Here is a 26,882-nt window from a genome sequence, read left to right as displayed (position 1 = left end):
AGATTTACCAAAAATATAATACATTCAAAATCAAAATAGCAAGTTTTTTCAATATAAATTCTAAAAATAACCGCTTTTAACCATAGCTTGAACAGACTTGAATGACGTAATATCGCGCGACTACTTCTCTGTGTTGTGATTGGTTAAAAATAATCAGCAGATGTCAAGAACGTAAACATACGAGGCGAAATAAGATTTTGGGGTTTTTCAAAAACCAGTATAATTATTTTTTATTAGGATATAGATATTTAATTTCGATTCAATCATGGAACAAGATGAGCCTTTTATGAATTCTGATGTCTTCAACGTACACGACATCGCAGAAATAGAAGGTAAGGCGTATAAAACAAACTGCGTTTACCATATCATACCTTATATATTAATATGATTAATCAAAAAATCTTTCCAGACTTCCTTAGCAACTGCGATGAGGTTTTTATGAAAAAACTAGAAGAAGAGCTGGCTCTCGGTGATAATGACACAGGCCTGCTGAGTATAGATACAAAAGTTAAGGCTGAGAATGCGCAACCACCTCAAGTTTCTCCGTACTTTAATTACAGCGGAAACCCATTAGTTTCGCAGAATGCGCATAAAGTTAAGTCGCAGCCGCCGCCACAAACCTCGCCACCGTTAAATAGTAGTCCAGTGCGAGGAGTGTACGGTAGAGATGAGGGTTATAAGTTGCGCCATGCGGAAGCGTTGCCTCCGGAAAAGGTCACACAGCACCCTCCAAGCAGGCCGGCCACCCAACCTCCTATGATCGTCCAACAAGTAGTCCAAAGCCCCGTGTACCTGAATCTGGCTCCTGGCAATTTACAACAGCTACCGGTCACCCAAGTTAATCCGCCTAACAAAACTCCCCCCAACCAACCTTTGTTGATACAAAACAATGCTAAAGGCATGACTCCTGTTATAATAAAAAGCAGCGATGCCAATTTTTCTCCAGTGATTTTCCAGTCCAATATAATCAATCCTGAAACGCAGACATTAATGTATACAAGTGCACCAATACAAGGTAAAAATAAGTTTATTATTTTATTTAGGGCATCAAGAGCAATACAGTATGTTATAATGGGTCTTGGTACTTAACAAATACCTAATAACAGATGTCCACAGAAATACCGTTAAATGTAGTCCGTATTAAGTAAAACTGGACAGCAAAGGTCTATTTAGCATTAGTTTATCTAAGAGCAACAGAATGAGTTACAAAATGGAACTAAAGCCAGATAACATAGTTGGAAGCATATAAATGCACAAAATTGGTCATATTGATTGCCTTAAATAATCATTTAATAGTTCTTGCATCATTCTATGTCATGATTTTTCAAAAGATATTAATACATTCTGTGCCAGGAACCCAATTGTTGGGTTCTCTGTTTGTAGGCAGTTTTTGCAATAAAGCGGAACATTGCTGCCACTAATATGAACATAGTCATTATGTGGTTGTGAATGTGTGTTATAAATAAATAAGCTTTAAAACTGACTTAGTAAATATACTCTAAAAGGTAGGCATTGTTAGCATAAAAATATTGTTTTCTTCAAGAGCTTAATCTCTTAAGTAAACCCGTTACATGGTGTGAACCTTTTATTAACTACAATTTGTTCAGAGAAATTTGACAAAAGTATGACTGCTATCTACACAATTAATAATAATATTTATTTGTTCTACTAAACCAAAGTACCCGGAGGTTTATGGGGGAGGCCTATGTCCAACAGCAGGTGTCCTATGGCTGATATGATGACGATGATGATGATTTATTTAAAAATATATTAAATTTAAATATTGAATTTTGAATTCCAATTGGATGTTGAATGTTTTGGTATTGTAGTTGTAACCTACAACAGATTTCAAGTGCTAATGCTTATTTGAAGACTATCACTACTAAGTACATTAACAAACTATTATTTTGCAATTTTCAGGAACAACTCAAACCATACTAACAAATGCCAAAGGAAGTCCGGAAAACAGGCCTGTGCAGACATTTTTTACAACTAGCAACCCCCCCACTTTGCTCACAACTGGCATCCCCCTTGTGTTGGAAGGTGACAAGATAGCTCTCAGTCAGGTTCCACATGTTGGTCCTCCCAAGGTGAAAGAAGTGAAACGTAGTGCCCATAATGCTATTGAGAGGCGATACAGAACTAGCATCAATGACCGTATTGTGGAACTGAAAAACATGCTTGTTGGGGAAGACGCCAAGGTAAATTGTTTATACTTTCCACAAATATTATACATTCGAAAGCTCATATTTTACATGACACATAGAATGTGACACACCTAAGTTACATAAAGTCTAAAAACCAAAATATGCAGTTCTTCAATGCTTATTATTAAAAAAAGTGTAAAATATGCACTAATTTTTTTTTAACATCCTTTTTATATTTTTTATATTTGTTTTATTTCACCACCTTTTTTCCTTTGTTTCCTCGTACAGTTGAACAAATCAGCAATTTTAAGAAAAACCATAGACTACATTAAATACCTTCAAAATCAGAACAATAGATTGAAACAGGAGAACATGGCTCTCAAGCTAGCTTGTCATAGATCTGGTGTCAAAGAGCCAATACCTGAAGGAGCTTACACACCTCCGCACAGTGATATTTCTTCGCCATACCATTCACCACTCGGAATTGACAGTGATTCCCCATCATCACCTGAATATAAGGTAAGAGACACAGTTGCTAAGTAAAAGTAAACAAGGGGCTGAGAAGGAAAACTACAAATTCATGTTCAACCCAGGGCTCTTCAAAGCTCAAGTAAATTGGCTGTGAATGAACCAGTGAGATACATCTTTGGCCTCATTTTTTCTTCTCGGGTGAGATTTATATGAAAAAAAATGTACCAACCACATAGCAGAAGTTAAAAGTGGGGAGTCTTCCAATAGGAAACTTTTAACTAAATAAAAATTATATCTGAGATATCTGATCAATTTAATTGTTTCAGCTAAGACTTTAGTTTTTGCTAATACTCATACTTACTAGATCTTGTGGATTAGAATAACTTTTGTTTTGAAACAAAATTCATGTCATGATAAAATGTAGCCTTTACAAATAAAAGTTTACATCAATTTGGCAAATGTTCGCATTATGCTGTCAATCAACTAGAGATTTAATGACAATGTATTTGTTCTCAAGGACTGTGATTTGTTATTTTATACCTACTCATATTTCTATATCCATGCTTATAGAAGTATCGTAGTATCTCACTAATGATAAATGAATTTTCTTTTCCAGGTTGAAGAAAAATACTCTAAGATTGTTATGGGAATGGGAGACCATTCGCGGTTGGCGCTGTGTGCGTTTATGGTTGGGCTTATAGCTTTCAATCCCTTCAGTGCTTTCTTTGGGGGCTTTATGTCAGAATCATCTGCAACTGCGGATTTCTCTGCCAGGGTTGATCAAAGAAGGATATTGTCAGAGGATGATTTCAGTAAGTTTTCATTATTTCATTTTTTTTAAATCATTTTCATGGATACATGCAAAACGTGCAGTAATATCAGAAGATAAGTTGGGAGGGGAACAAGAATTATTGTTTCCTAAATTTACTGTCCATATTTAAATATAGTTAAGAGTTTCAATTTGATTATTAATAGCAGTAAAGCTCACATACTATTTTTTTTGCATTACATTGAACTAAGTATACTTAATATTACTTTGGTCTTCCAGGTTACAGTGGAGTGTCTTGGGGTGTATGGCTATTGAACACATTCTTCATATACTTGGTTAATTTTGTGATACTTGGAGGATGTCTCATCAAACTTCTTGTTTATGGAGATTCTGTACCAAAATCGCAATCTAAAGAGGCTGGACTTTTCTATCAACATAAACGGCAAGCTGATAATTTTATAATGAAGGTAAATCAAACAGATTAAATCTACAGCTAAGTTACAAAATACTATTTGATATTCTATCAAAACAACCCTTAAACTCAAGACATTTATAAAAAAAAAAAAATTAAAGTCACCGGAAAATTTGAATTTTTAAAGAATCTTAAGTTGCTAGGTGAGCTGCTTTTTAAACTATACTCAGCGGCACAAAATTTGGCCCACTGTCCATACGAAATTACCTATTATTGCATTTTGAGGGCCAGATTTTTTGCCGCTCAGTATATTTAATTTCTCCAGGGTGACGTCGTAAACGCAAGATTGGAGCTGCACCGCGCTTTAGCGATGTGTGGCAAGAGCGTGCAAGCAGGCGGCCAGGGACACGCGAAATTGTCTGCGCTGGCCGCGGCTGTGCTTCGGCAGATACTGCAGAGATTGCCGTTTGGCGCGTTCCTTACCCGACGCGCTGGTGATATTTTAAGCGACAGGTATTTCTAGGACTCTTTGTATTGCAAAATAAGCGAGTTGACGCATTTTAGGTCGAGGAAAGTGTTCACGGTAAATTAATTTTCATGTGACACGGTAATTTTTTTAAATTTTGATATGATTATGTTAAAAAACAATTACCAAGCTAAAATATTGTCCAAGGAACTTTATCGTTTAGACAACGTTCAAGCATACTTTAAGCGACGTAAAAACAGCCAATTCCTCCGCCTCTGGCTAAATAAGCTTCTTATAAATTCTTATTAGTGGTGATAGTTTCTTAAGAAAATACAGCGCTTGGTAATCCATTACCTTGCATACCGCTGTGCTGGAGTGTTAAGTTTGTAGTTGGTATTATAGGCTGCTGCTGGCCACTCATATCACAACCCTAAGCCGCCCTTTACTGCTTCCATGGTAAAAGTCCTTCTTCTGAAACCAGGCGCAGCACCCACCGCTAAGTAAACTAGGCTGGTATATAGGTACAACACAAAATAATAAGTGCTGCAAGCGTTTATACCTTGATGTTTAAGTTAGTGTACTGTTTGTCCTTGTCTACTACTTATTGGACTAAAGCATTTTACTTTTCCTAATAAGAAAAATATGTCAATTTCATTTACAGCCCTGCACGAAGAGCAACTCAACAATGGGCATCTGAAGTATCCAACATATCGCACCGTCTTGCTCAGTTAGATCTGTTGTCTGACCACAGTGGTCGCAGCGAGCGTGTACTCTTATCTCTACAAGCAGTCAACTTGGCTGAAGTGGCAGGGAATAGAGAGTTGTTGGCCGAGACATATGTAACTGCCGCGCTAGTGTTCAAAGATCATATGCCGAAGATTGGGAACTGGTTGTGTGGGTGAGTTACTAGTCTGTTCCAGTTGGATTTACTGTGCAATTACAACAGTAGCAAGCAAGATCCTCCTGGCTTTAAAAGCAACTACAGTCAGCAGGAATGTTAGAAGTATTTTAGTTTTTACAATCTTGATATGTACCTAACTACCACCAACCACTTTTAGGTATACAATAGAGATGAAATTTGGTATAATTACTTGAGTAAATCCGATGACAACACTGAATCTGGTAGTAAAATCATGGTGGCCCAGTGGAGATCGTCTACGCAGGACGGTTTTTTTTTCTACAGTTAATGGCATAGACTTGAAACTTAGTAAATAATATATACCCGGTTGCTCGTTTGCCCCCTAACATATAAGAAAACAAAAATATGGAGATGTATGTACGTACATTTTTACTTTGGATGACAAGTGCAGTCAACAAAAAGTAAAGGCAGCAAAAAAGCTTGAATACCTATATTTTTTACATTTATAACGAAATATTAATGAAAAGTTCACTTGGGCGAATATAGTTATTGTTAGGATAGTTTTTATTTCAATTGTACCATCAGAATAATTCGTCTGTTTAAATAAATTTACAAAGACAGATTCAGAATAAGAAGTTTACAGATTAGGGGATATTAAAATATGACTTACATCAGGGCCGGATTTAGGGGAGGGCATCCAGGGCTACAACCTGGGGCCTCCACAAAAGAGGGGCACCCATAATAGACTTCGTTTTTTTTTTCAGATTCCGACGAGTAAACACTAATAAACAACTTTTACTTTGATATTCTTTTCGCTGTTTTACCTTTCTTACAGTAATTTGTACAATGGGGAATGTCTGAAAAATTTAGAAACGCTTGAAACTTTTTTTATCGATTTATATATCCTTTCTAATTAACAGAAAAAAATATCAGATTTTTAAGTAGCATCAATTAATTTAAAACAATGAAAGAGTTTTCTTTACCGCCAAATTACGATAGTCCAGTCGGTTACGGGTTGTTCCATAGCACAGAATAAAAAAAAAAGAAGAATTTGTGTCTTTGACTCGGTCGTTTTGACAGGTGACATTCCTGACCGGGCCGAATAATACTGACATGGAAATACCGACCCTGTTTTTCATGTACACGCCCATAGAAAGAGACATGAGCTTCTATCACATAAATTATTTTTTAATGTTTTTTTATTCTGGGCTATGGAACAACCCGTAACCGACCGGACTGTCGTAATTTGGCGGTAAAGAAAACTTTTTTTTTTTTAATTAATTGATTTTACTTCAAAATCTGATATTTTTTTCTGTTAATTAGAAAGGTTATTCCTATCGATAAAAAAAGTATCAAGCGTTTCTAAATTTTTCATACATTCCCCATTGTTCATTTTATTAGGGAAATAGTTTTCTCCACTCGTTTGTTGCCCCAAGGCCTCCAGACCTCTAAATCCGGCCCTGACTTACATAGCTTGTTAGACGATATATTTGGCAAACGTGTGTGTGAAATGACCGGATCGCGTTCCAGGTACTATCTGCGGCTGTGCAAACGTTGGTGCTCGGACTCGTGCGCGTCGCCGCCGGTGCGTCTGCGCTGGGTGGCTTCGCCGCGCGGGCAGCGGTTCCTGCGCGCGCGCCGCTGGAGCTACGCGCCCGCGCACTGCTGCCTCTTCAGCCGCGCGAAGCCACGGCACGACCCTCTGGCACACGCGATGCGCGTAAGTACTGAACGTTTGGGATCCACAGAAAACCGGCGTTACTGCACATATGTGGCAAGACATGCTGAGTAGAGGCCTTTATTAGTGTCCTGTCGTGTCCCCAAGTAGCCCCCTTAACTTTAGTGCTAGTTTTATTCTTATTTATTACTGTAAGGTACTTATGGAACCAAAATAAATATCTTTCTTTCTTACTGTCCATTTAGACCGTGCGTTATTGGCCCTATATCGCCATTTGACGCTCGTGTGCAGTTACGCTCTTGATAGAGTGATGCGGTTAATGCACGCCAGAAGTCGTACCGACTGAAGAATAAATTGTTGTACAACAATAAAGTGCGCCCTGATAATTCGTGTATTGCGCCATAACAAGCACGTGCACTCCAACCATCCATCCAATCCATGACAGCCCTTTTACTTATTTTTGGCACAACGTGGTTCAGCCAAAGAGGTTACTTACCTCAACTCGAGGTGAATAACTTCTTTGCTTGCTTCTAACGGAGACTCATTCGTTATTCCTTACTTACCGTCTTTAAGACACAATCATGTCAGCCGAAAGACGTCCACTGCTGGAAACAAGCCTTCACTCAGACACAATAACTAGTATCATCTGAGATTTTTTCACAACTATCTATTTGCTATGAATTCAAGATTTCCCTGGCATATTCCAGGCGTATCACCTCGAACTGCTGCAGAAGAGTCTTCAAACCCTTCTTATCGCCGACGAGCGAAGCAACACGCGAGACGTACTGGAACTAGTCAAACTGATCACCGACGACGTTTCCACCGACGCGCCCCACCATACAGGTGTGCCAATGAGGGCTATCGCGAATGAATTCGCCGCTAGAGGCGCTAGTGTAGCGTGAGGTTTTCCGAAATGTCAAATCTCATAGTTTTTGGGTGAGCTACGCGGGTTTATTTATTTAGAATTTTTTTGTGAATATTTTGCATTACCTGAAATTAATTATGGCAATTATGCGTTACGGGGCAATGAATGTCTGTGTTTTGAGACTGTTTTGTCTTTCGGAAACTTTTGTCCTCCCTTTTTTTCCGAACAAAACGGGACTAAGCAACACTGTGGTTGCTGGATATTTTTATGGTACGGTTGTAAGGTGTTTTAAATATGATTTTAATCTAAAATTTGTTTTCACGCCCGTAATAACAGACTGAAAGCTACACTTAAAAACCTCACGCAACAGTGCGCCATCTAGTGAGACAAAAAACGATAGCCCTCATTAAAAAGACGTACGACGACTATCGTAAAATATATGAAGAGGTTTATATAGGTATAATATAATTATTTTTTTCATAAGACGTCAACTCAACATGTAAAAAAAACGAGCACCTAAATACTTAAACTTAGCGGCCGTCCTCTAAACCTTTTTCGTCCTAACTAATCCCTTCCGTGTTATAAGGGAGAACCTAATATTCGATTATACTAATTATTCAAGCGTGATTATGTCGCTATTTCAATCTGATCTGGTGTGGATTGAAAATGTGCTTCGGGGAACCCGTATCCTTACCGTCTAACTAAGGGATCATTGACTTACCCCATCCATCGTTGATTCTAGGTTGCTGGGACCCAGTGATGGAATGGTGGGCGAACATAGTGGGTGTTGCCGCGACGTGGTTGCTTGCAGACACTGGGCGCGCTAGCGACATTGGCGACCGCCTTAACTTACTCCCCGAGCCTTTGGCCAGGTGCGAGGACCCCTTGCCTGGGTGAGCAGCTAGAGCCTTTGACGCACCCATAGTCCACATCATAGGATGCTGGGACACGTGCCCGTATTGTCTAAGGGTGGTTTCAGACTAGCGTTTTTTCTGCGCGTGTACGCTTGTTTTTGGCATACGCGCTAACGCGCGCACTACATTAAATCGAACACGCGTGTACGCGCTCATTCCTGCGTGTTTGGTCTAAAGGACATGTTCTCACTCGCGCTTATACGAGCTTATATGCGCGTCAACGCTCGAAGAAAACTAAACTGCACTTATAGAGCTTATACGCGCGTATAAAACGCTAGTCTGTAACCGCCCTAACGCGCTGTTCGTCCCTGATCGCATTCAGCATCTCTTTCTACCCTCAGCAGTATTAATCAGATCATCATTATTAACACTTTCCCTGTCCCCCATACCTACAAAGTGCAAAATACAATCCCCGAGTCAATCCACAAGCCCCAAGTCCCAAGCTTCAACATTTTGTATTAGTTTTTTGTGCCATATTGCACCCTTTTGGATACATGGTGTAAAGTTTTTGGCATCCCAATTGCATCAATTGGGACTTGTTTTGCGATAAAATGGACAAACTGAACACAGTAAAGTCGTAAATTATGACAAATAGAAGCGGCTTACTGAAAAAAACATCTGTGCCTAAAATTAACTATTTGTGATAGATCATCAATGATAAAGCAAGTTTTTCTACTCACACAAGTCGACTGCCGCTAGCCAAGCCAATCTGTCAACTGAACAATCGCCAACAAATACCCACGAAACTGATTCATCCAGCCGCCTAACAATAAGAAGATTCACATACCTGTAGATTTAGATTCTAACCGCGCGTGTTTATAAACACGAATGCTCAGTTTATAGTTGCCGTATTAATAACTATTGTCTGTGTATGTAAACAGTTGGTCATAATACTATTGTGCAGGGCCCTTCACATGGCATACAAAAGCCGGCGCGGACTGCTAAGCCTTGTGCACTGCCGTGATGAAGCTTCTGTCGAGAGAACGTCCGAAACTATACTCAAGGTACGTTTATTAGTTCTATTAAATTAGGATAATATTAGTACTACTAAAGATTTTCTTACTGGGGCCAGTTTCTCGAAGCATATTAGTCTAATTATACTTGTAATCTTTGAGAAACAGGGCCCTAGTGCTGACCAATAAATAATTTCAGTGTTCAGTTTCTAATAGGTAATATGAGTGTTGTGTCATAAATTTATCGAAAAAATAACAAAACACTAATATTATTACACTATGGTCTAAGAAACTGGGTCCAGGTCTACGAAATAACTAATATCGCTTTATATGGTTTTCATCGGAACATTCACTTTTTGGTTCGTTTTTATTTCTAATCGCCCATTTTATTGGCGGTACTTCGCTTTGTCATTTGAGCTACAGGTATGTAATGAGGGCTATCGCGAATGAATTCGCCACTAGAGGCGCTAGTGTAGCGTGAGGTCTCCGAAATGTCAAATCTCATAGTTTTTGATTGAGCTACGCGGGTTTATTTATAATTAGAATAATTGTGTGAATATTTTGTAATATCTGAAATTAATTATGGCAAATATGCGTTCCGGGGCAATGAATGTCTGTGTTTTGAGACAGTTTTGTCTTACGGAAACCTTTGTCCTCCCTTTTTTCCGAACTAAACGGGGACTATGCAACACTGTGGCTCGACATTTTTATGGTACGGTTTTAAGGTGTATTAAATATGACTTTAATCTAAACTTTGTTTTCACGCCCGTAATAACAGACTTTGAAAGCCATACTTAAAAACCTCACGCAACGGTGCGCCATCTAGTGAGACAAAAAACGATGGGATAAATCTAGTAGGAAGATTTGTTTACATTGTCAGGTAGGTACCTAGTTTGTTAGTTAAAAACTATGCAATAAGAGGTTAACAACAGCTACAGATAGTTCTGTCGACAACACTATGATCGGTTAATCCTCTATTATTTCCCGAAAATGACAAAGACGTGTCTGAATTATTTAACTTACGTGAAATGCTATCTAGGACTTAGCATTAGGTAATATTAAGATTGGTTTTTTGGAATCTTTCAGTATTCTTTCAGGTATTTCAGTTTGTATTTTCAATTAGGTAATATATATATTTTTTTTAATTTTAACATTTTTTTTTTCAGGTGTGTGACATTGCGGGAGCCCGGCTAGCAGATTCGCTGGCCTATTATTGCTGCCGCAAGCCGACGCAACTTATGATGGTAAGCGTGTTAATTTGTAAAGGTTTGAAAATGAGGATGATAATTGTGATTTTTTAATGTAAATGTTTTAATTTTACAGCTTTTGTTTATTTTACTTTTATCATGAATCATGAGGGATCATCACTGACTTTTGCGGGAGTGCATTGTAGTTGCATTGCACTTGTTCCACCATTTGTGCAATATTACTACAAGGCAATTCTCGCATGAGTATCACTCATCATTATGAAGATATTGGTTTGTTTTGATTTTTATGTTTGTTTTTTTTTGCACTTTTTTTTTGTTACTTTCACAAATTTTACAGAGTTTAACAAGCACGTACTCACTTCATTTCTATAATCTGGCTCTTCACATAATTTTATAACAATTTTTAAATTCAATTAAAGTCTTAAGACTTACTTATCTGTTTCATATCTCATTCGATTTCGCTCTTAACTCCAAAACTCTCAGAACAAAGACAAGAATAAACAGATGATAGTAGTATTAACAGATATTGATTTGATACATCACTTTAATCAGCTCTAACTTATCATTGTTAGAGCGTTTCCAGATTATCCAATCCGATACCGATCGGCGTACGATACCGATATCGGGGCAAGTAAAATGTATGAAATATGTACCTGTTTTTCAGATTATCCGATCCGATTTCGGATCATATTTCATACATTTTACTTGCCACGATATTCGCGCGTTCGATACCGATATCGGATCGGATAATCTGGAAACGCTCTTACAATGAGTTAGAATTACTGGATTCATTCGATAACATCACTGCAATAATCACGACATCTCCACGACAATTTGTACTAAAAACTTTTTTGTTATAAACTATCGTGTACTGCAATCACAGGCCTTATTGTCTAGCGCACTTTAAATCTCGATAGTTTTCACTTCTTTCTGTCTCACAGCATGGGATGAGGGTAGACAGAGAGATCGAATGCGATCGCGAACACCAGAGAGTAAAGATGCTGAAGTGATAAACTTGCGCATTCACTTGTAATGATCATTCTAGCTAATGTTACATTACTTACTGGTAAAAGCTCACAAAATAAACAGGAGCGTTTTAGCGAGCATTCCAATGAGCATTCAAGCGAAACGACGGAAAATTTGCTTCGAGCTTTTTGACGAGCATTCCCTAAAATGATCGTGTAAATGCTCGTAGAAATGTTTGGCTCCACGCTCGGCTCTGTTCGTTGTTCAGTTCGACAAATTTAAAAACGCCGAATAGTCAATGTTCTGTTAGGAGTGAATGTTCAAATTTATCAGCACTAGACAATATAGCCATAGAAGTGACCCCGCAATGTTCCAGCTGATGCAAGTGCTGTGCTGCGATTGGCTGCTGGAGGTCCGCGCGGGTGTGTGGGAGGCGAGCGGCGCCGCGCCCGCGCCGCACGCGCAGCTGCGCGGCTTCCAACGCGATCTGCACTCGCTGAGACGCCTGTCGCAACACTTACCTGTGAGTAAAGTTAAAACATCATCATGGTGATCACTTACCATCAGGTGACCCGCCTGCTTGTTTGCCAGCTGTTTGATAAAAAAAAACATCACTCCAGCCTATACGTCCCACTGCTGAGCACTGGCCTCCTCTCAGTATGAGAGGGCTTGGGCCGTACACCATGCGCCATATAAATCTACTTTTAGGCAGATTTATAGGCAGATTACTAGGCACTATACCGTTGAGCGATTCGAACACAATCCGGGAGTAACATAAAGACTGTTCGAATCGCTTAACGGTATAGTGCCTATTAAATTATTGGAATTATACCTTTAGTTTTTGTGGTACTAGTCGTGGCAATGAACTTTTAGGCAAAGTTAGGCGGCGGAAGGTATAGTTACCACGCGGGCCCCGTGCGGATTGGGGATTTCACACACACCATTGAATTATGCTCTTCTCAGGTTGTGCTGGTTTCCTCACGTTTTCTTTCACCGTAAAGCTCGTAAAATACAATGTAGATAGTACAAAATTGTAATGTATGAGCTCTGAAAATAAAAAGTAGAAAGACCACATTTGAACTCCTTAGCTGGGGTCTAATTTACCGTTGGATGACTAATGCAAGTCAACATAAAGTACAAAGAGCAAAAAAGCTTATGTTTTACGTTATTATTATTTCTTTAACGAAAATTTATGTTTGTTACAGTGGGTCACGTCGCGAGTGTTCTTGCAGTCCGCCGTCTGTCGCATGATGGCGGGCGCTTCGCCGCGCCGGACGCAGCAGTTACTAGACGGCAGTCTGCGTCCGCGGCTCAACCGCTCGTCCATCATTTGTGGCAAAGGTTAGTAATGATGATGATAATGTCCTCCACAACAAATCCATCGATGGCGAATCATTTTACTAAGTAAATGTATGTTTCGCTCGTGTGAGGGAATATGACTCGCGAGTCTGAACTTTGTGCTAAATGTAAAGTCACATAGAACAGCTATCTTGAAGAATTTGTATAAGATTACCTATGTGTACCGAGTTAGTTTTCCTGGATTAGTATAGTCAACAACAAGGGTATGAATACATATCGTAAATACAAACTGAGACATGGATGCACAGAAAAACCAGAAAAAGAGACCAGCACTGGGAATCGGACCCAGGGCCTCAGCATTCCGTGCTGCGTGCGTTAACCCCTACACCACTGCTGGACAGGAATCTAGACACGAATTTTTCCTATGCATAGAATATAATATTTAGACGACCAGATGGCCTAGTGGTTAGAGAACCTGACTACGAAGCTTGAGGTCCCGGGTTCGATTCCCGTGTCGGGGCAGATATTTGTATGAAAAATACTAATGTTTGTTCTCGGGTCTTGGGTGTTTAATATGTATTTTAAGTATGTATCTATATCTATATAATTATATTTATCCGTTGCTTAGTACCCATAACACAAGCTTTGCTAAGCTTACTTTGGGACTAGGTCAATTGGTGTGAATTGTCCCGTGATATTTATTTATTATTATTATTATTTATACATATCTCAGGTTGCTTATTTCTACTATGCTACTTAAGCAGCAGCACTAGCGACAATACAGCCAAAGCCAGAACATTAAGGTCGTATATACATATTTTTTGCACTTCGGCTGTATTCATACCTTTGTTGCTGACTGTACTTCGCGTCAAAATCTTTAAGATAAACTATCTCGAACGTTTATTTGCCTTTTTTGAAGGTTAGCACTAAACAGTTCGGCTGCCACTATCTTTAAATCTCTAATTAGGCGCCAAATTACGCGAGCCTTACTGTTCGTTACCTTAGCGACTTTACCTTAAACTAAATGATGGTTTCGAAGAAAAAGTGCACGAGTTACTATTAAAAATACCCAAATTTATTTCAAGACGCCTCGATTTCGCTTGGAAATCGATGATAACATTATCATCACATCAGATCTTTACTTGGTGATAATGGGTCCAGCTGGAAAGTCTTCCAAAAATTTGGCTGTTTTCGAGTAATCGGGCAATATACATGAAAAAAACAATAAATTGAGTTTTTTTTACATTATTTGAGAAAAACGAATTATTGAGAAAAACGAATTAATTCGACTGTCCGTGAACTTTTTGCCGTTATCCTATTCAATATTTCTCATCGACAGAGCGCGCTATAGAAGGTGGCGGTGGCGAGGGCGAACGCGCCGTCGCTCTTTACATGGCCTGTAAACACTTGCCGCCGGCCGTGCTTGCCGCGCCGGGCGAGCGCGCCGGCATGCTAGCCCAAGCGGCCGCAACTCTGCAGAAAATCGGTCATCGCAGCCGCCTCCCGCACTGTTACCATCTCATGAAATCAGTCAGCACTCTACCCGCGGCGCCTTAAAGTAAAATTCACGTAGATTTAAGCAAATTAATTAAACCGAAAAATTGAAAGAAAGAAAGACAGACATTTATTCACATAATTGCGATATATTACTATAAGTAATTTTATCCAGTACTATAATATTGCTGAATTCATTTTATTTCTGTATTTATTAAATAATTTAATACTTCAGAGCATATAATATCTACGTAGTAGGTTAAGTTGTAATTTTTTTTAAATAAAATTGTTGTTAGCTTTAAGTTTTTTTTTTATTTGATACATTCCTTACCACTTAATACAGTCTGCAATACAGGCTCCCCCGCTGTATTTCTATCGTAAATCTTTGTCTTCTTATGCAACATTATGTACTGCACAATGCTGTCTAACATGAAGTCATAATAATAAATAAATATCATGGGACACTTGACACCAATTCACCTAGTCCCATACTAAGCAAAGCTTGAACTATGGATACTAGGCAATGGATAAACATACTTATATAGATAGATAAAAACATACTTAAATACATATTAAACATCCAAGACCCGAGAACAATCATTCGTATTATTCATACAAATATCTGCCCCAATACATATCTAAAACGCGTATCTATAATATTTTTTAAAATAAAAAATAATCCTTATTGGTCACGCCATAACTTGAGAACGACTCTACCGATTTCAACCATCTTTTTTTAGTCTTCGAGTTCGGGCTTCTAATAGACTCGTTCGTTGTTCCTTAATTATTTACCGCCATTAAGGCACAATGTACTATTCATACTTTCTATAGTCCATTCAGGATAACATTGGACTCTAGAAGTTCACAGAAGAAGTGTTTCTAAACATTTTTTGTGTTGCCACTCTGACATCTATAAGAGGAATGCCTGTAACATGTGTATCATGCTGTATAATAACCTTCCTGACGAGTTGAAGGTGTTGCATGGTAGATTATTTAAAGGAAGGCAGACTGAATGGCTACATGATCACTGCTTCTATAATGTTAAGGACTTTTTGAATTTTATATCATAATCATTGTAATTTTAAATTTGCATGTTGATTTTGTATATCGACTTAATACTGTTCCTGCTAGCTTTTTTTTTGTTCTAGCTTTGCGGTGAAGGAAAACATCGTGAGGAAACCTGCACAAACCTGCGAATCAATGGTGTGTGTGAAGTTCCCAATCCGCACTGGGCCCGCGTGGGAACTATGGCCCAAGCCCTCTTGTTCTGAGAGGAGGCCTGTGCCCAGCAGTGGGACGTATATAGGCTGGGATGACATGATGACTGTTCCTGATGATATCTACTTGTAAGACCTTATGCAAACGTATTCCAGCAAATAAATATTTCATTTCGTCGTCAGGTTCTCTAACCACTAGGCCATCCGGTCGTCATAAATTTTAAACTCATCATACCTATATCATAAGTATAGTGATATTAATACGGTGTGGATTTGGCGAGCGCCTCAGAGTAACGTCCGTAGGAAGCCCGCGCTGCTCTAAGGCGAGCGCTTTATCAAAGTTGGCTTCATTGAGGTTTGTGGTTCATCAATTGCTTTATTAATTTTGCACAAAAACGAATAAACCAAGAATAAACCACAGAATCAGACAGTTTGACAGTTATTTCCGGTTTCCCGCTGTATTGTCCGTGGTGTTTTGGTATTCCAAGTTTGTTGAGGTCATAAGTAAAAAACGCGGCACACAAATGATACAAAATTAAATAAGCGTTTTATTATAACATCGGAACAGAAATAATCAATTTATTGACAGCTTTTCGTAAAATTCGTTTAAAGCAAGAAAATACAAGACGAAAACTTTTGGTAAGATTACAAAAAGCGGCAAAAATTAAAACTAAGACCAACGCCGTCAGTGATCTTAATGGTACAAACAATGGTAAGTGTTTTCCTAGTTTATAAACAATACGTTTATGATTTTACAGTACGATCGTTGTGTATAGTATACAAAGGTATACAACTCCTTCGTTTTATATTTTGCAAGACTTGTGTTGTCTGAGAAAGTCAAGTTTACCCATTATTCACTGTATTCTGATATTTTCCTGAGTGTAGTAGGTACGATAATTATTGATTCGAATATAATACGTACTGTAAAGTATTTAATATTGTACCTACAGCTATAACATAAGCGTTTGTAGTATAAATTACTTTGACCTATTTATTGATTTTAGACAACCGCTGTGACAACTACACAAAAAAAAGTCGGCACCAGTAACGCGCCACCCGGAGGCATGCGAAAAAAGTCAGGGCCTAAGTTTGAATTATCTGAAGAACAAAGGAGGGATATAAAAGAAGCATTTGATTTATTTGATACAGAAAACACTGGCAAAATTGATACAAAAGAACTAAAGGTTGCCATCAGGGCCCTTGGCTTTGAACCTAGAAAAGAGGAAATCAAAAAGATGATTGCAGAAATAGACAAATCAGATGGTAAAGTATCATTCGAAGACTTTCTAGAGCTGATGACTGTGAAGATGGCTGAGAAAGATACAAAGGAAGAAATAATGAAGGCATTCAAGTTATTTGATGATGATGAAACTGGTATGTATTTAATTTAAAAATAATATTTAATGTTGGAGGACAAGTAGGTATAATGGTTCTCAGGTCTATAATTTTTTGGGAAGTTTTTTAAATAGGGTTTGAAAGCATAAATTTAATATTGTACCCACATCTACAAAATGTTGTTGATGACTTGTATTTTGTGTATGTTTGTGAAGGTGCAGTACCTACAAGTTAAAATTTGTGTCATTTGGTCCTTTTAATACCAGAGTGAAAGGGACGGTACAATACGAACTTCAATTTTCAACTTCGGAGTAGGCCCTCAGATCTACTACTACTGTTTTTATATTTCAGGTAAAATCTCATTTAAAAATTTAAAGAGAGTGGCACGTGAACTTGGTGAAAATTTAACAGATGAGGAGCTGCATGAAATGATAGATGAGGCAGATAGGGATGGTGATGGTGAAATCAACCAAGAAGAATTTTTACGTATCATGAAGAAAACAAGTCTCTATTAATCAAAGGTTTATTTGATTGTTTTTTACTAGTGACCCACCATAGCTTCTCATGTGTATTGTATTATGTACCTACCTCATAAAAAAATCTCTATGTAAATGATGGTAAAAATAATGTCATCTAAGTAGTAGTTAAGAATCCTTATCAGAATACACAGCATGGCTGGGTGATTGTTTTGTACTAACTAGAGATGAGCACAAATTATATCCTAAAAGGGATAATAAACTTAAGCAGCTATACCTAGTGCCATCCACGAAGACGCGTGATTTTGACAAAATTAGCCATTAATAACATTGCAATAAGAAGCACGGCACGCATCATCGTGAATGACTCTACGGACTCTACCTATATGTACCTAAAAGGCAACTTCTGACAGCATGTTCAGAAAGCTATATTTTTGTATAGATGTCTAAAACAAGGAAACAAAATGTATGCACTTCTATTGAATACTTTCTTATTAGGAAAACTTATTATGTAACTCAAATATTTGTAAACCACCAAAGACTATGTACTAATAAAAAAGTTATTTGTATTATCATGCCAGGCTTTAATAACATTCATGAAATATTGTTATATTCTTGGCGCCATTGTTCTCAATGATGTTTGACTTAAGGTCAATTAATTTATATATAGTATTGCCATAGATTGGTGCAATTATTCTGTCAAAATTGAGCAAGCAATGCTTCCATTATATTCAACCTCTGATTATGTTAAATTCTGATTCCATTCCAGCCTAATCAAAACCTATGATTTTAGGGTAAAATAATTAAAGATAATAGAGAGCATTGTCAAGCTTTTCTAAGTTTATGTAAGTTTTAATCTTAAATTAATTATAATTATAGATCTGAAGGGCCACATCTTCAAACAAAAATTAGTACACATTTTTGATTGAAGGGCCACATAAATCAAAACACATATTTTAGAAAGGACTTTTATGTTATCTGTATATAAATAAACAATCAATAAAATGAATGGCACAAAAAATCGTATTTTTTAAGTGTTTCAATTCAGATGTTCCGAGTTACTTCTTATTTTAATGGGGTAGTAAAATATTATTATGAAATTAGTTGACTGACCTCAGAATATAATTAATAAACATTTATTTTAGAAATTGATAAAGCAATTTTAAAAGGCGTTCTGAGTTGTTCAGTTCAGATTTAATAGTTATCTGCACCGCTGAAGGCTTCCAAACATTAGTAGCTTTAAAAGAACTCCACTGATTTTATAGGTGTTCTATATAGTATTCCCAGTTGATCAAACAGATATGAATACTCACATATCTGTCTTAATGAGCACTAGTTCAGTGAAATTGGTTTGCTTGGTTGTTAACTTTACTAATACATATTATAAATGTGAATGTAATTTTGTATATAACGTCTTTAGGTAAAAGCTAGTTAAAGACAAAACAATAAAATAACTGTTAATAAGATTGCCAAGTTGGTTACCTTAACATGTACTGCAGTTTCGCTCAATTTTTTTCTCAAATGTTTCATTTCCCAACTATCAAATTTCTCCGAAACCAAAATTTTTTCTCAGTGTCTTTTCTTATGGATTTATAGAGCACAGTAGGTTAGGTTAGGTTTGTTTTATGAAGGTTCCGAAAATAATATGATTTCGGAGAAATTTGATAGTTGGGAAATTCAACATTTGGGGAAAAAATTGTGCGAAACGGAGAGAACCTTACCATAATAATATACGAGTGAGTACCTGAGGCGACCGAGCCGGGCTAAAACTCGATAATAAGCGTTTTCCCAGAGATAAGACCAAGCTTGATTGATTTGTCATCCCCAAAAGCCCTACATACCAAATTTCATCGAAATTGTTGGAGCCGATTCAGAGATTCTGTTTATATATACCTATCAAGAATTGATTGTTTAAAGGTATTAGATGATATTGTTCTAAATTACAAAGCAAGTTTCATGTTGTGGTCATGTTAAGGTCATAAGTTTTTATTCTCTTATTATACTTTGATAAGTATAATTGTAACAATAATAGTGGATCTGGCTATATTGAAGGTTCCTTAGCAATACTTTGTTGCTAAGCTTACTACTACAATGGACCCAACAACTATAACAATAAATAAAATGTTAAGAAGTTCAAAGGGTCCCTTTGAAACATGATTTTTTTGTTATGATGGTACAGAACCCTCATAATGCAAATCTAACTATTTGAATACATTTAAAAATTACTCATCCACTGCATTGAAAAAGTTGTTTAAACCTGTTATAAAATTCATATCTTTATTGTTTTGCACCTTATGGATATTATAACACCTGATAAATCTTCCTTAGAATTACTTCAAATTCATCAACATACTTATATCTACTACAAACACTTAAAACTAAGCAGATCTCTCAATCACATTCCCTTCGGGTTGACCAAAGTATGCTTTTTGGCACATCTTAACAAATAAGCCAGTTTCAACAACTCCAGGAATCATTTTGATTGTTTTATTCACATCATCCCAGTCCAAGTCTTGGTTAGTGAACAGCCAGTCCAATATGAAGTTGCCGTTATCAGTGACCACAGGTCCTGCTTTGGCGATAGCACTGCGCAACTTAACATCCCCTCCAAACAAAGCAATAACTTTGTTTTTAATAGGAACATATGCCATAGGAACAACCTCTATTGGGATGCCCTTTTTGTATCTGTCTCCGAGCTTAGAGGAATCCTTGGTATAATCAGCTATCACAATCATTTTATTTGAACAGGAAGCCACGATTTTTTCTTGTAATAAACAGCCACCACCTCCTTTTATCAAAGTCATGTTGGCATCTACTTCATCTGCTCCATCAATTGTGACGTCAATGCGGGGGTTGGTGTCCAGTTCTCCGAGAGTTAGATTGTGCTTCAGAATAAGTTGCTTGGCCTGGAATGATGTAGGTACGCAAGTAACTTTCAAATTTTCAGTCTCGACCCGCTCTGCTAGTCGCTGCACAGCATATACGACTGTTGAACCGCTGCCGACACCGAAAACCGAATTATTCATTACGTATTCATCAACTGCTCTGTACGCAGCCACTTGTTTCGCTTGCTCTAAGGACATTTTCACTTGAGTACTAAATATGCGACTTACTGTGCAACTAAACTTTCCCAACTTCCTCACAAAGTCGTTCAGAAACATGTACTTTATGTATTTTTAGCCGTCAACTGATATATTTCAAACCACGTGGATAGCAAACAGAACTGCACTGTGCGTGCCGGTTGCATACGGTGGTACTTGGTACCGGTTAATCAAACAAAAATAAGCAGAACAAGCTAAGCCGAACGAAGCAATGTTGAATGTTCGTTCGGTCGGTCGGTTCGTCTTCGTCTCGTCTCGCTCGTTCGTTGTACCATCTGTCAGTGTCACTCAATGTCATTGTCAATTGGGCTGTCAAAACGGGTGACACTCTTTCCTGGCCCGGATAATACCGGGATGGAAATACCGACCCTGTTTTTCCTGTACACGCCCATAGAAGCTCCTGTCAGCTGGGCTACTACGAAACTCAAAAATCGAAGTTCGTATCGTACCGTCCCGCAGACGCTTATATTATTTAATACGAGAATGAGAGGGACGGTACAAGATGAATTTCGATTTTCGAGTTTCTTGGTAGCCTTCCCTGCTGACTAGTGATTACAATCGAATGACAGCAGCTGGGCTACTAACACTTATTCTATTTATCTGACACTTATACTATTTAATACGAGCCCTGCAGCAGGGCTACTACGAAACTCGTAACTCGAAGTTCGTGTCGTGCGGTCCCTCCGACACCTTATACTATTTAATACGAGAGCAAGAGGGACCGCACGACACGAACTTCGAGTTTCGAGTTTCGTAGTAGCCCTGCAGGCCCTATACCACGAAGTGCAAAACTCGAACTTCGTATGTTGCCGTCCCGCTGCCGCTTATGTCATTTAATACGCGAGTGAAAGGGACGATGCGATACGAACTTCGATTTGCGAGTTTCGTAGTAGGCCTGCGGGTGCGCGCGGCGGCTGCGGAGCGCGTTGAAACAAAAGACGGTCGCATTGCCGGCCAGCCACCTGCAAAGTTGTATGAAAAGAAAATGAAGCGCGATACTTCTCGGCCTATTATTTGTAACACAACGTCAATATTTCATGTCATGTTTGAGAAATAGTAGATTGTACAACCAGAACATAAAATGAGCTATTTTACTTGAGCCGTTCATAAAGTGGATAGACACGTCGAGGGGAAAATGAGTTTAATGCTCGAGTTTTACACTCTGCTCTTCACTTCGATTGCGAGGAGATGAAATAACAACAGTAAAAACATTGTTCACTTACCACTTACCTTTTATTTTTCATGCATTGCTGAATAATTATAAGTATTTAGTTTTATTGATTAATTTTGATTTATTTAATTGTTTTTAGTTTTTATACAGATTGAAAATTATTAAAAAAATATATAGAAACTTTTTTTGTTTGTGGCTGTTTGCTGTTTGTTGTGTGTCCTTGGTCTTAGACGAGGATTTTACTTTATGCACTAGAGCATAAAAAGTCATTTTATGTCGCCTATATCCAGCATAAATACGAGCATGAGAAGTGAAAAATAATAAACTTAAAAATCCATCCAGCAAGCAGCCAACGTAAAATCTAAATTAAATTCCGACAAATGTAAAGCTATAGGTTATGGACATTAGCGCGAATACTTGATGAAAAATCTCGTATCTCAAATCAATACGTCAGCAAAATTTATCCTAAATCCTAATGATTATGTTACTCAGAAAATTAACGATTGTGAGGTACAAGTAGTGGCGATTTGTCGCAAATTAAAATTTGATATATATTGCTTGCTGCAATGCAAAATGACGGGTGATTGACGGCTTGATTTATAGGGTTGCCAGAATAAGGTTTTTTTTACACTGCTTGTACTAGAAAACTCTGCTTGAACTCTAAAATAAAACAACATCTATAATTTAAAAGCCGTGGTGGCCTAGTGGTTCGACCTATCGCCTCTCAAGCAGAGGGTCGTGGGTTCGAACCCCGGCTCGCACCTCTGAGTTTTTCGAAATTCATGTGCGGAATAACATTTGAAATTTAACACGAGCTTTGCGGTGAAGGAAAACATCGTGAGGAAACCTGCACAACCTGCGAAGCAATTCAATGGTGCGTGTGAAGTTCCCAATCCGCACTGAGCCCGCGTGGAACTTTGGCCCAAGCCCTCTTGTTCTGAGAGGAGGCCTGTGCCCAGCAGTGGGACGTATATATATAGGCTGTGATGATGATGATGAACACTGTAGTGTCCTCCCTTTTTTTGCTCCCTGGTTTGAAAGGGATGCCACTACAGTGTTGCTACTTTTTAATTTCTACTCTTTATGGGCAAGCAGTAATAATGAATCCGCATAATTGAAATATGCATAACAATATTAACTATGACTTAAACTGTTATAAAATGAATACGCATAATTTTATCAAGCGAGTGACGGACTTGGTTAGGTTAGATTCAGAAGGCCTTAGCCTTCGATGTTAGTTAAGTACTTTTTTTTTATAATAGTCCAATAATAGATATTTTCACATAGTAGTTCACTTCTCCGATCTTATTGATATGAGTAAATAAAACAATAATCATTTTACTTTAAGTAATCATTTTTCACTTAATGTATGTGTGTGTGTTTTCACTATGTATATTGTTTGACAAATAAAAAAATAATTTCATTAAAATAATAATTTTATTTTTGTACTCTTTTTTACTTATGCAAAGGAATGTTATGCTAATTAAATTTATGCCAACTACCGTTATGCCTATCCACATTATGCGCATTTATTATGCGAAATAACGTTATGTCAATTTCAATTACGACAATTAATTTATGCGAATTAATATAGACCCACAATATTCGCTATAAGTACTGTTTATTTAACAATATGATTGGAACGATAGATGTAAGCTCATGATCGTAATAACTGAATAGAACTCAAATTTATTCATCACTAATAGGTAGCAGGTTTTCCTAAACTTTGAATATTCAATACCTACATATCATAATTTAGTAATATTTATTTCTCGACATACCTGCTTGTTCAGATAACATTGGCACAAAGTTTCACTGTAATTCCGGCGCACCGAGCTCTTTAGAGAGTTTCTTTAAGTCTTTCAGCATGCTGTCTTGATCATGAAGTAGGTTTTGTACTGCTGAAAAATGTGACGACAATTTCAGCCTGGACTTGTTGACTAGTGCCTGGAAAGAGTTTTTGTTAGTTGTCGTCAAAGTTAAAGCACATAAATCAAAATAGTTACGTGCAGTGTTACAAAACCTTGTGTATTGAATGGCGCTTAAATAGGTTGTGTGGGGGGAGGCTCCAGTAGAGAGACCTCTCTCCAGGCAGGTGTTATGCCAGGGGACCGAAGTCCGAAGAGTGTCGGAAGTTGTATATAATATGCGCCCGAGTTGAGAAACTTCGATAGGTAGCGCCATGTAGGACTCGGTTGAAGTTTCTATATGTGCTCACTAGATGGCGCTAGGAGTCGACATACAAGCTATTAAAATAATCAAAAAGCACTTCTACTTCTATAACAAAACATCGCCAGGGCCTTAAAATATTAAGTAGGTAAAACTCTTTACTTTTTGTGCTTTACGGTTAAAAAAGGGCGGTTCATGCAGGTACTGAAAACGGGCAGGCAACCTACATAATAAAACCTACATAATAAAATTACACCCGAGTGAATTATCGTACAAGGGTTTTGTTAACATGCTGTACCTAGTGTAGGTACAGTCAAGTGCAAAGATATCGTCAAGGCCAAAGTTAAATAAATATTATCTGGACACGACTTTATGCACTTAAACTCAAGGTCGTGTATACATATCTTTGTAACTTTGACCGTGTCGATATCTTTGCACTTGACTGTACCTATGTTTTTATAAAATTAGTAACAACCTCTTTATCTTTATTTATTAGTGGATTTGTTAATGGTTCAACTGCCACATGCTTGGAGTCCAGACTGCGAGTAAGCCTTACGTTTTGGTTTCGTAAATTCCGGAGTTCTTCTGTCGTGGCTGCTAAATTGTTTTCCAATATGCTTACTTTATTTTTTAAAAATCTATTGCGCTGCTCTAGTTGGACGCAATGTTCGTGCTCGTTACAGTAATCAGCATAGTACTGTCCGCAAGCAACCAGTATTTCTTTTAACTCCATAATTAAGAGTAATTCTCTAGGTTTCTCGTTACGCATTTTCTGTAGCTCTTGATAACCCAAGTGTATATAGTTACGAACACGTTCTACCTCGTTGTAAATATTAAAATTATCCGTTCGTAGTTTTTCAATTATATTCAGATTTTGAGTGTGATTTTTTTGCAAGATTGTAGATTCATTTCGAATGAGGTTGAGATGCTGAATAAGATAGTCCATTTCTCTATCTTTTGCTGACATTATGATCCTCGCAACTGCTGCAACGAGCAAATGATAATTTAACTTAGTGAAGTGAAATAAATGAAAGTGTATTAAAACTTTACTTACTGCACGCTGTTTTGAGATTCCCTTTGAGCTTTTTCAATTGTCTATTTTTAGATTTCATCGCTGTCTCAATATAATTTTTTTCAAATAATTGAAAGTCGTCATTTTCATCCTGAGGTAATTCCTCCGTACCATAGTGAAATCTAATTGTAAAAATAATACATTACTGTCGAGGCTCGGAAAGTAGGGAATTGCCTGACGAGGTAGTTTGCAAACCGAATACCGCGAAGCTTGTCAAGATACGAGCCAGGCTAATATTCATGTTTCCGTCAAGGAAGTTTATGTACAGGACTTTTCTCAACAGGATATACTAAATATTAAAAAATAATCTCTTTTAATGATACAAGTAATTTTACTGACTATGCTTGCATTGAAGTTGGGTAAACTTCATATCTGTACCAAATTTTAAATAAATTTCATCACTACCTATAAGTGAACGAAATTCTACTTGCGATATTTGACCCGAACAAATAAATGTCGCAAGAATTGCTTTTCTTAATAAAACATACATTCCCAAGAAATAAGCCGATTAAACTGATTTTATCTCTCCTAAAAATTTAATTCTAACCATAAACATTTAAAAATAACCCTCCTTCTTCGCAATCGGGAAGAAGAAGGGTTATTTTTAAATGTTTATGGTTTGAATTAAATATAAATAAAACTTTAAGTACGCAAGCACTAGGATAAACCGGGCGGTTGGCTTGACTGTACAAAATTATTTTATGTTTTTCAATTATTCGAAGTTTTAAAAAGTTAGCGAAGCGGGAACTCTAGGTATGGAAGTTTCGTTTTTAGGGTTCCACATCTCAGTCATGAAAAAAAATAACCCTTATAGGATCATTTTGTTGTCCGCACGTCCGTCCGTATATATCAAGTCCTTTTTACTTAGGAACGCGTGAAAGTATCAAGATGAAATAAGTATATTTTACATTTTTTTTACATTATTTTCAAATATTTGAGATCTGCTACCATTAGGAGCAGTGAAAAAGAATCAAGCTTTTAAGACATCGCAATCAGCTAACATAACGCGAAAATTTACGTAAGTAAATCTAAATTACGTTTTAATACAAGCTTTTATTTTTAATCCAAGTTATGCACCATGTAAATTTCAGCGTTAGAAGTTTCAGCGACTGTTAGTACTTAATATTCGGTTACCTACCTTACTAATTCTTGAGCTATAGATGCGAGAGCATTTCGCGTTACATTCTCATCTGCTTTTTCATTACTGAAATTAGCAGTAACGTAAAATTTGATATCTTTTTCTGATACCATTTTAGAAATATGTAGTTTAAAAAGGCGCCTGAAAATATTTTTCTATTTGAAGTGCATAAATATCACAAATATAAATTTAAACAGAGATACGTTGAACTCATGATCAACTTGACAAACAAGATGTCTACTACTGTCATGTTAAGGTTTTTTTTTCACTCTACATAGTTCTGAAAATCTTATTTCAAGCTTCAGAGCAAAGAGGAAGGAGAGACAACTTCAGAGGTATGCTAGCCTTTGATCGTAGCTTAAAAGTATATTTCACTTTTTTTTGATATATTTATCAAATTCTTATAGGTTGAACGTTTGTGTTGTGGCGTATTCAGTAGAAAAAAAAGAAGGACTCTTTTTCTTTTCTTTTTTCTTTTGTACAAATCCTCTGAAATAAACAGAAAACAAGACAATGCGTTTAGTTTGCGCTGTAAACGTACGACGTGTCAGCCAATTTTCCGCCAAACGCTGTTTGCCTCTCGGGGCGCCATTTCGTTTGTTCGCGAGACAAGCCCGCGTTGGTAACCATTTCACGGTCGATTTCTGCCCCACCACTAAAAATAGGGACGTATCTTCTGGACAATCCGCTGTAATGGAAAAA

General features: G+C 37.4%; 4 protein-coding genes across 9 annotated transcripts; 2 read left to right on the top strand and 2 right to left on the bottom strand.

Moving 5' to 3' along the window:
* The first annotated feature begins 162 nt into the window (after positions 1-162).
* Positions 163-14,803, top strand: SREBP (Sterol regulatory element binding protein). 2 transcript variants are annotated; one of them, XM_074108326.1, is made up of 16 exons: positions 163-332; positions 410-1,015; positions 1,921-2,201; positions 2,436-2,666; positions 3,235-3,430; positions 3,667-3,854; positions 4,125-4,312; positions 4,927-5,163; positions 6,655-6,844; positions 7,510-7,645; positions 8,410-8,539; positions 9,486-9,585; positions 10,701-10,778; positions 12,085-12,231; positions 12,914-13,049; positions 14,347-14,803. In XM_074108326.1, exons 1-16 carry the CDS (start codon positions 266-268, stop codon positions 14,562-14,564), a joined length of 3,129 nt encoding a protein of 1,042 aa, XP_073964427.1. In that variant the 5' UTR covers positions 163-265; the 3' UTR covers positions 14,565-14,803. The 2 variants fall into 2 exon arrangements, with proteins under 2 accessions (XP_073964427.1, XP_073964423.1); XM_074108322.1 differs by having other exon boundaries at positions 8,410-8,560.
* Positions 14,804-16,120: 1,317 nt separating this feature from the next.
* On the top strand, positions 16,121-18,555 carry LOC141443069 (centrin-1-like). Of its 2 annotated transcripts, none has more exons than XM_074108283.1 (3): positions 16,121-16,430; positions 16,723-17,092; positions 17,405-18,555. In XM_074108283.1, the coding sequence occupies exons 1-3, from the start codon at positions 16,416-16,418 to the stop codon at positions 17,566-17,568; spliced, it is 549 nt and encodes a 182-aa protein (XP_073964384.1). In that variant the 5' UTR covers positions 16,121-16,415; the 3' UTR covers positions 17,569-18,555. The 2 variants fall into 2 exon arrangements, with proteins under 2 accessions (XP_073964384.1, XP_073964389.1); XM_074108288.1 differs by lacking the exon at positions 16,121-16,430 and adding an exon at positions 16,497-16,606.
* Positions 17,563-20,897, bottom strand: Rpi (Ribose-5-phosphate isomerase). The gene has a single exon (XM_074108275.1). It carries the CDS (start codon positions 20,688-20,690, stop codon positions 19,908-19,910), a length of 783 nt encoding a protein of 260 aa, XP_073964376.1. The 5' UTR covers positions 20,691-20,897; the 3' UTR covers positions 17,563-19,907.
* A 2,299-nt stretch (positions 20,898-23,196) lies between these two features.
* LOC141443083 (uncharacterized) lies at positions 23,197-26,423 on the bottom strand. Of its 4 annotated transcripts, none has more exons than XM_074108315.1 (4): positions 26,181-26,423; positions 25,025-25,164; positions 24,446-24,954; positions 23,197-23,702 (listed from the first exon to the last, which is right to left on the bottom strand). In XM_074108315.1, the coding sequence occupies exons 1-4, from the start codon at positions 26,291-26,293 to the stop codon at positions 23,664-23,666; spliced, it is 801 nt and encodes a 266-aa protein (XP_073964416.1). In that variant the 5' UTR covers positions 26,294-26,423; the 3' UTR covers positions 23,197-23,663. The 4 variants fall into 4 exon arrangements, with proteins under 4 accessions (XP_073964416.1, XP_073964410.1, XP_073964405.1 ...); XM_074108309.1 differs by having other exon boundaries at positions 23,197-23,748; positions 24,527-24,954; XM_074108304.1 differs by having other exon boundaries at positions 23,199-23,748; positions 24,446-24,951.
* Positions 26,424-26,882: the final 459 nt, after the last annotated feature.

The sequence above is a fragment of the Choristoneura fumiferana genome, chromosome 2, assembly GCF_025370935.1.
Source record: "Choristoneura fumiferana chromosome 2, NRCan_CFum_1, whole genome shotgun sequence".
Taxonomy (NCBI): domain Eukaryota; kingdom Metazoa; phylum Arthropoda; class Insecta; order Lepidoptera; family Tortricidae; genus Choristoneura; species Choristoneura fumiferana.
The sequence above is the reverse complement of the archived record's forward strand: the minus strand, read 5'-3'. Positions and strand labels throughout refer to the sequence as shown.

What these genes read in the sequence shown, in the direction of transcription:
- SREBP (XM_074108322.1), top strand. Translation starts at nt 266, where the DNA reads ATGGAACAAGATGAGCCTTTTATGAATTCTGATGTCTTCAACGTACAC. An exon ending in ATTGTCAGAGGATGATTTCA is followed by an intron (nt 3,431 to 3,666) that starts GTAAGTTTTCAT and finishes TTGGTCTTCCAG; the next exon opens with GTTACAGTGGAGTGTCTTGG. An exon ending in ATTGGGAACTGGTTGTGTGG is followed by an intron (nt 5,164 to 6,654) that starts GTGAGTTACTAG and finishes ATCGCGTTCCAG; the next exon opens with GTACTATCTGCGGCTGTGCA.
- LOC141443069 (XM_074108283.1), top strand. An exon ending in ATTTGATGATGATGAAACTG is followed by an intron (nt 17,093 to 17,404) that starts GTATGTATTTAA and finishes TTTATATTTCAG; the next exon opens with GTAAAATCTCATTTAAAAAT.
- Rpi (XM_074108275.1), bottom strand. Translation starts at nt 20,690, where the DNA reads ATGTTTCTGAACGACTTTGTGAGGAAGTTGGGAAAGTTTAGTTGCACA.
- LOC141443083 (XM_074108296.1), bottom strand. Translation starts at nt 26,293, where the DNA reads ATGGTATCAGAAAAAGATATCAAATTTTACGTTACTGCTAATTTCAGT. An exon ending in ATAGCTCAAGAATTAGTAAG is followed by an intron (nt 25,165 to 26,180) that starts GTAGGTAACCGA and finishes TTTTACAATTAG; the next exon opens with ATTTCACTATGGTACGGAGG. An exon ending in GAATCTCAAAACAGCGTGCA is followed by an intron (nt 24,955 to 25,024) that starts GTAAGTAAAGTT and finishes TGCTCGTTGCAG; the next exon opens with CAGTTGCGAGGATCATAATG.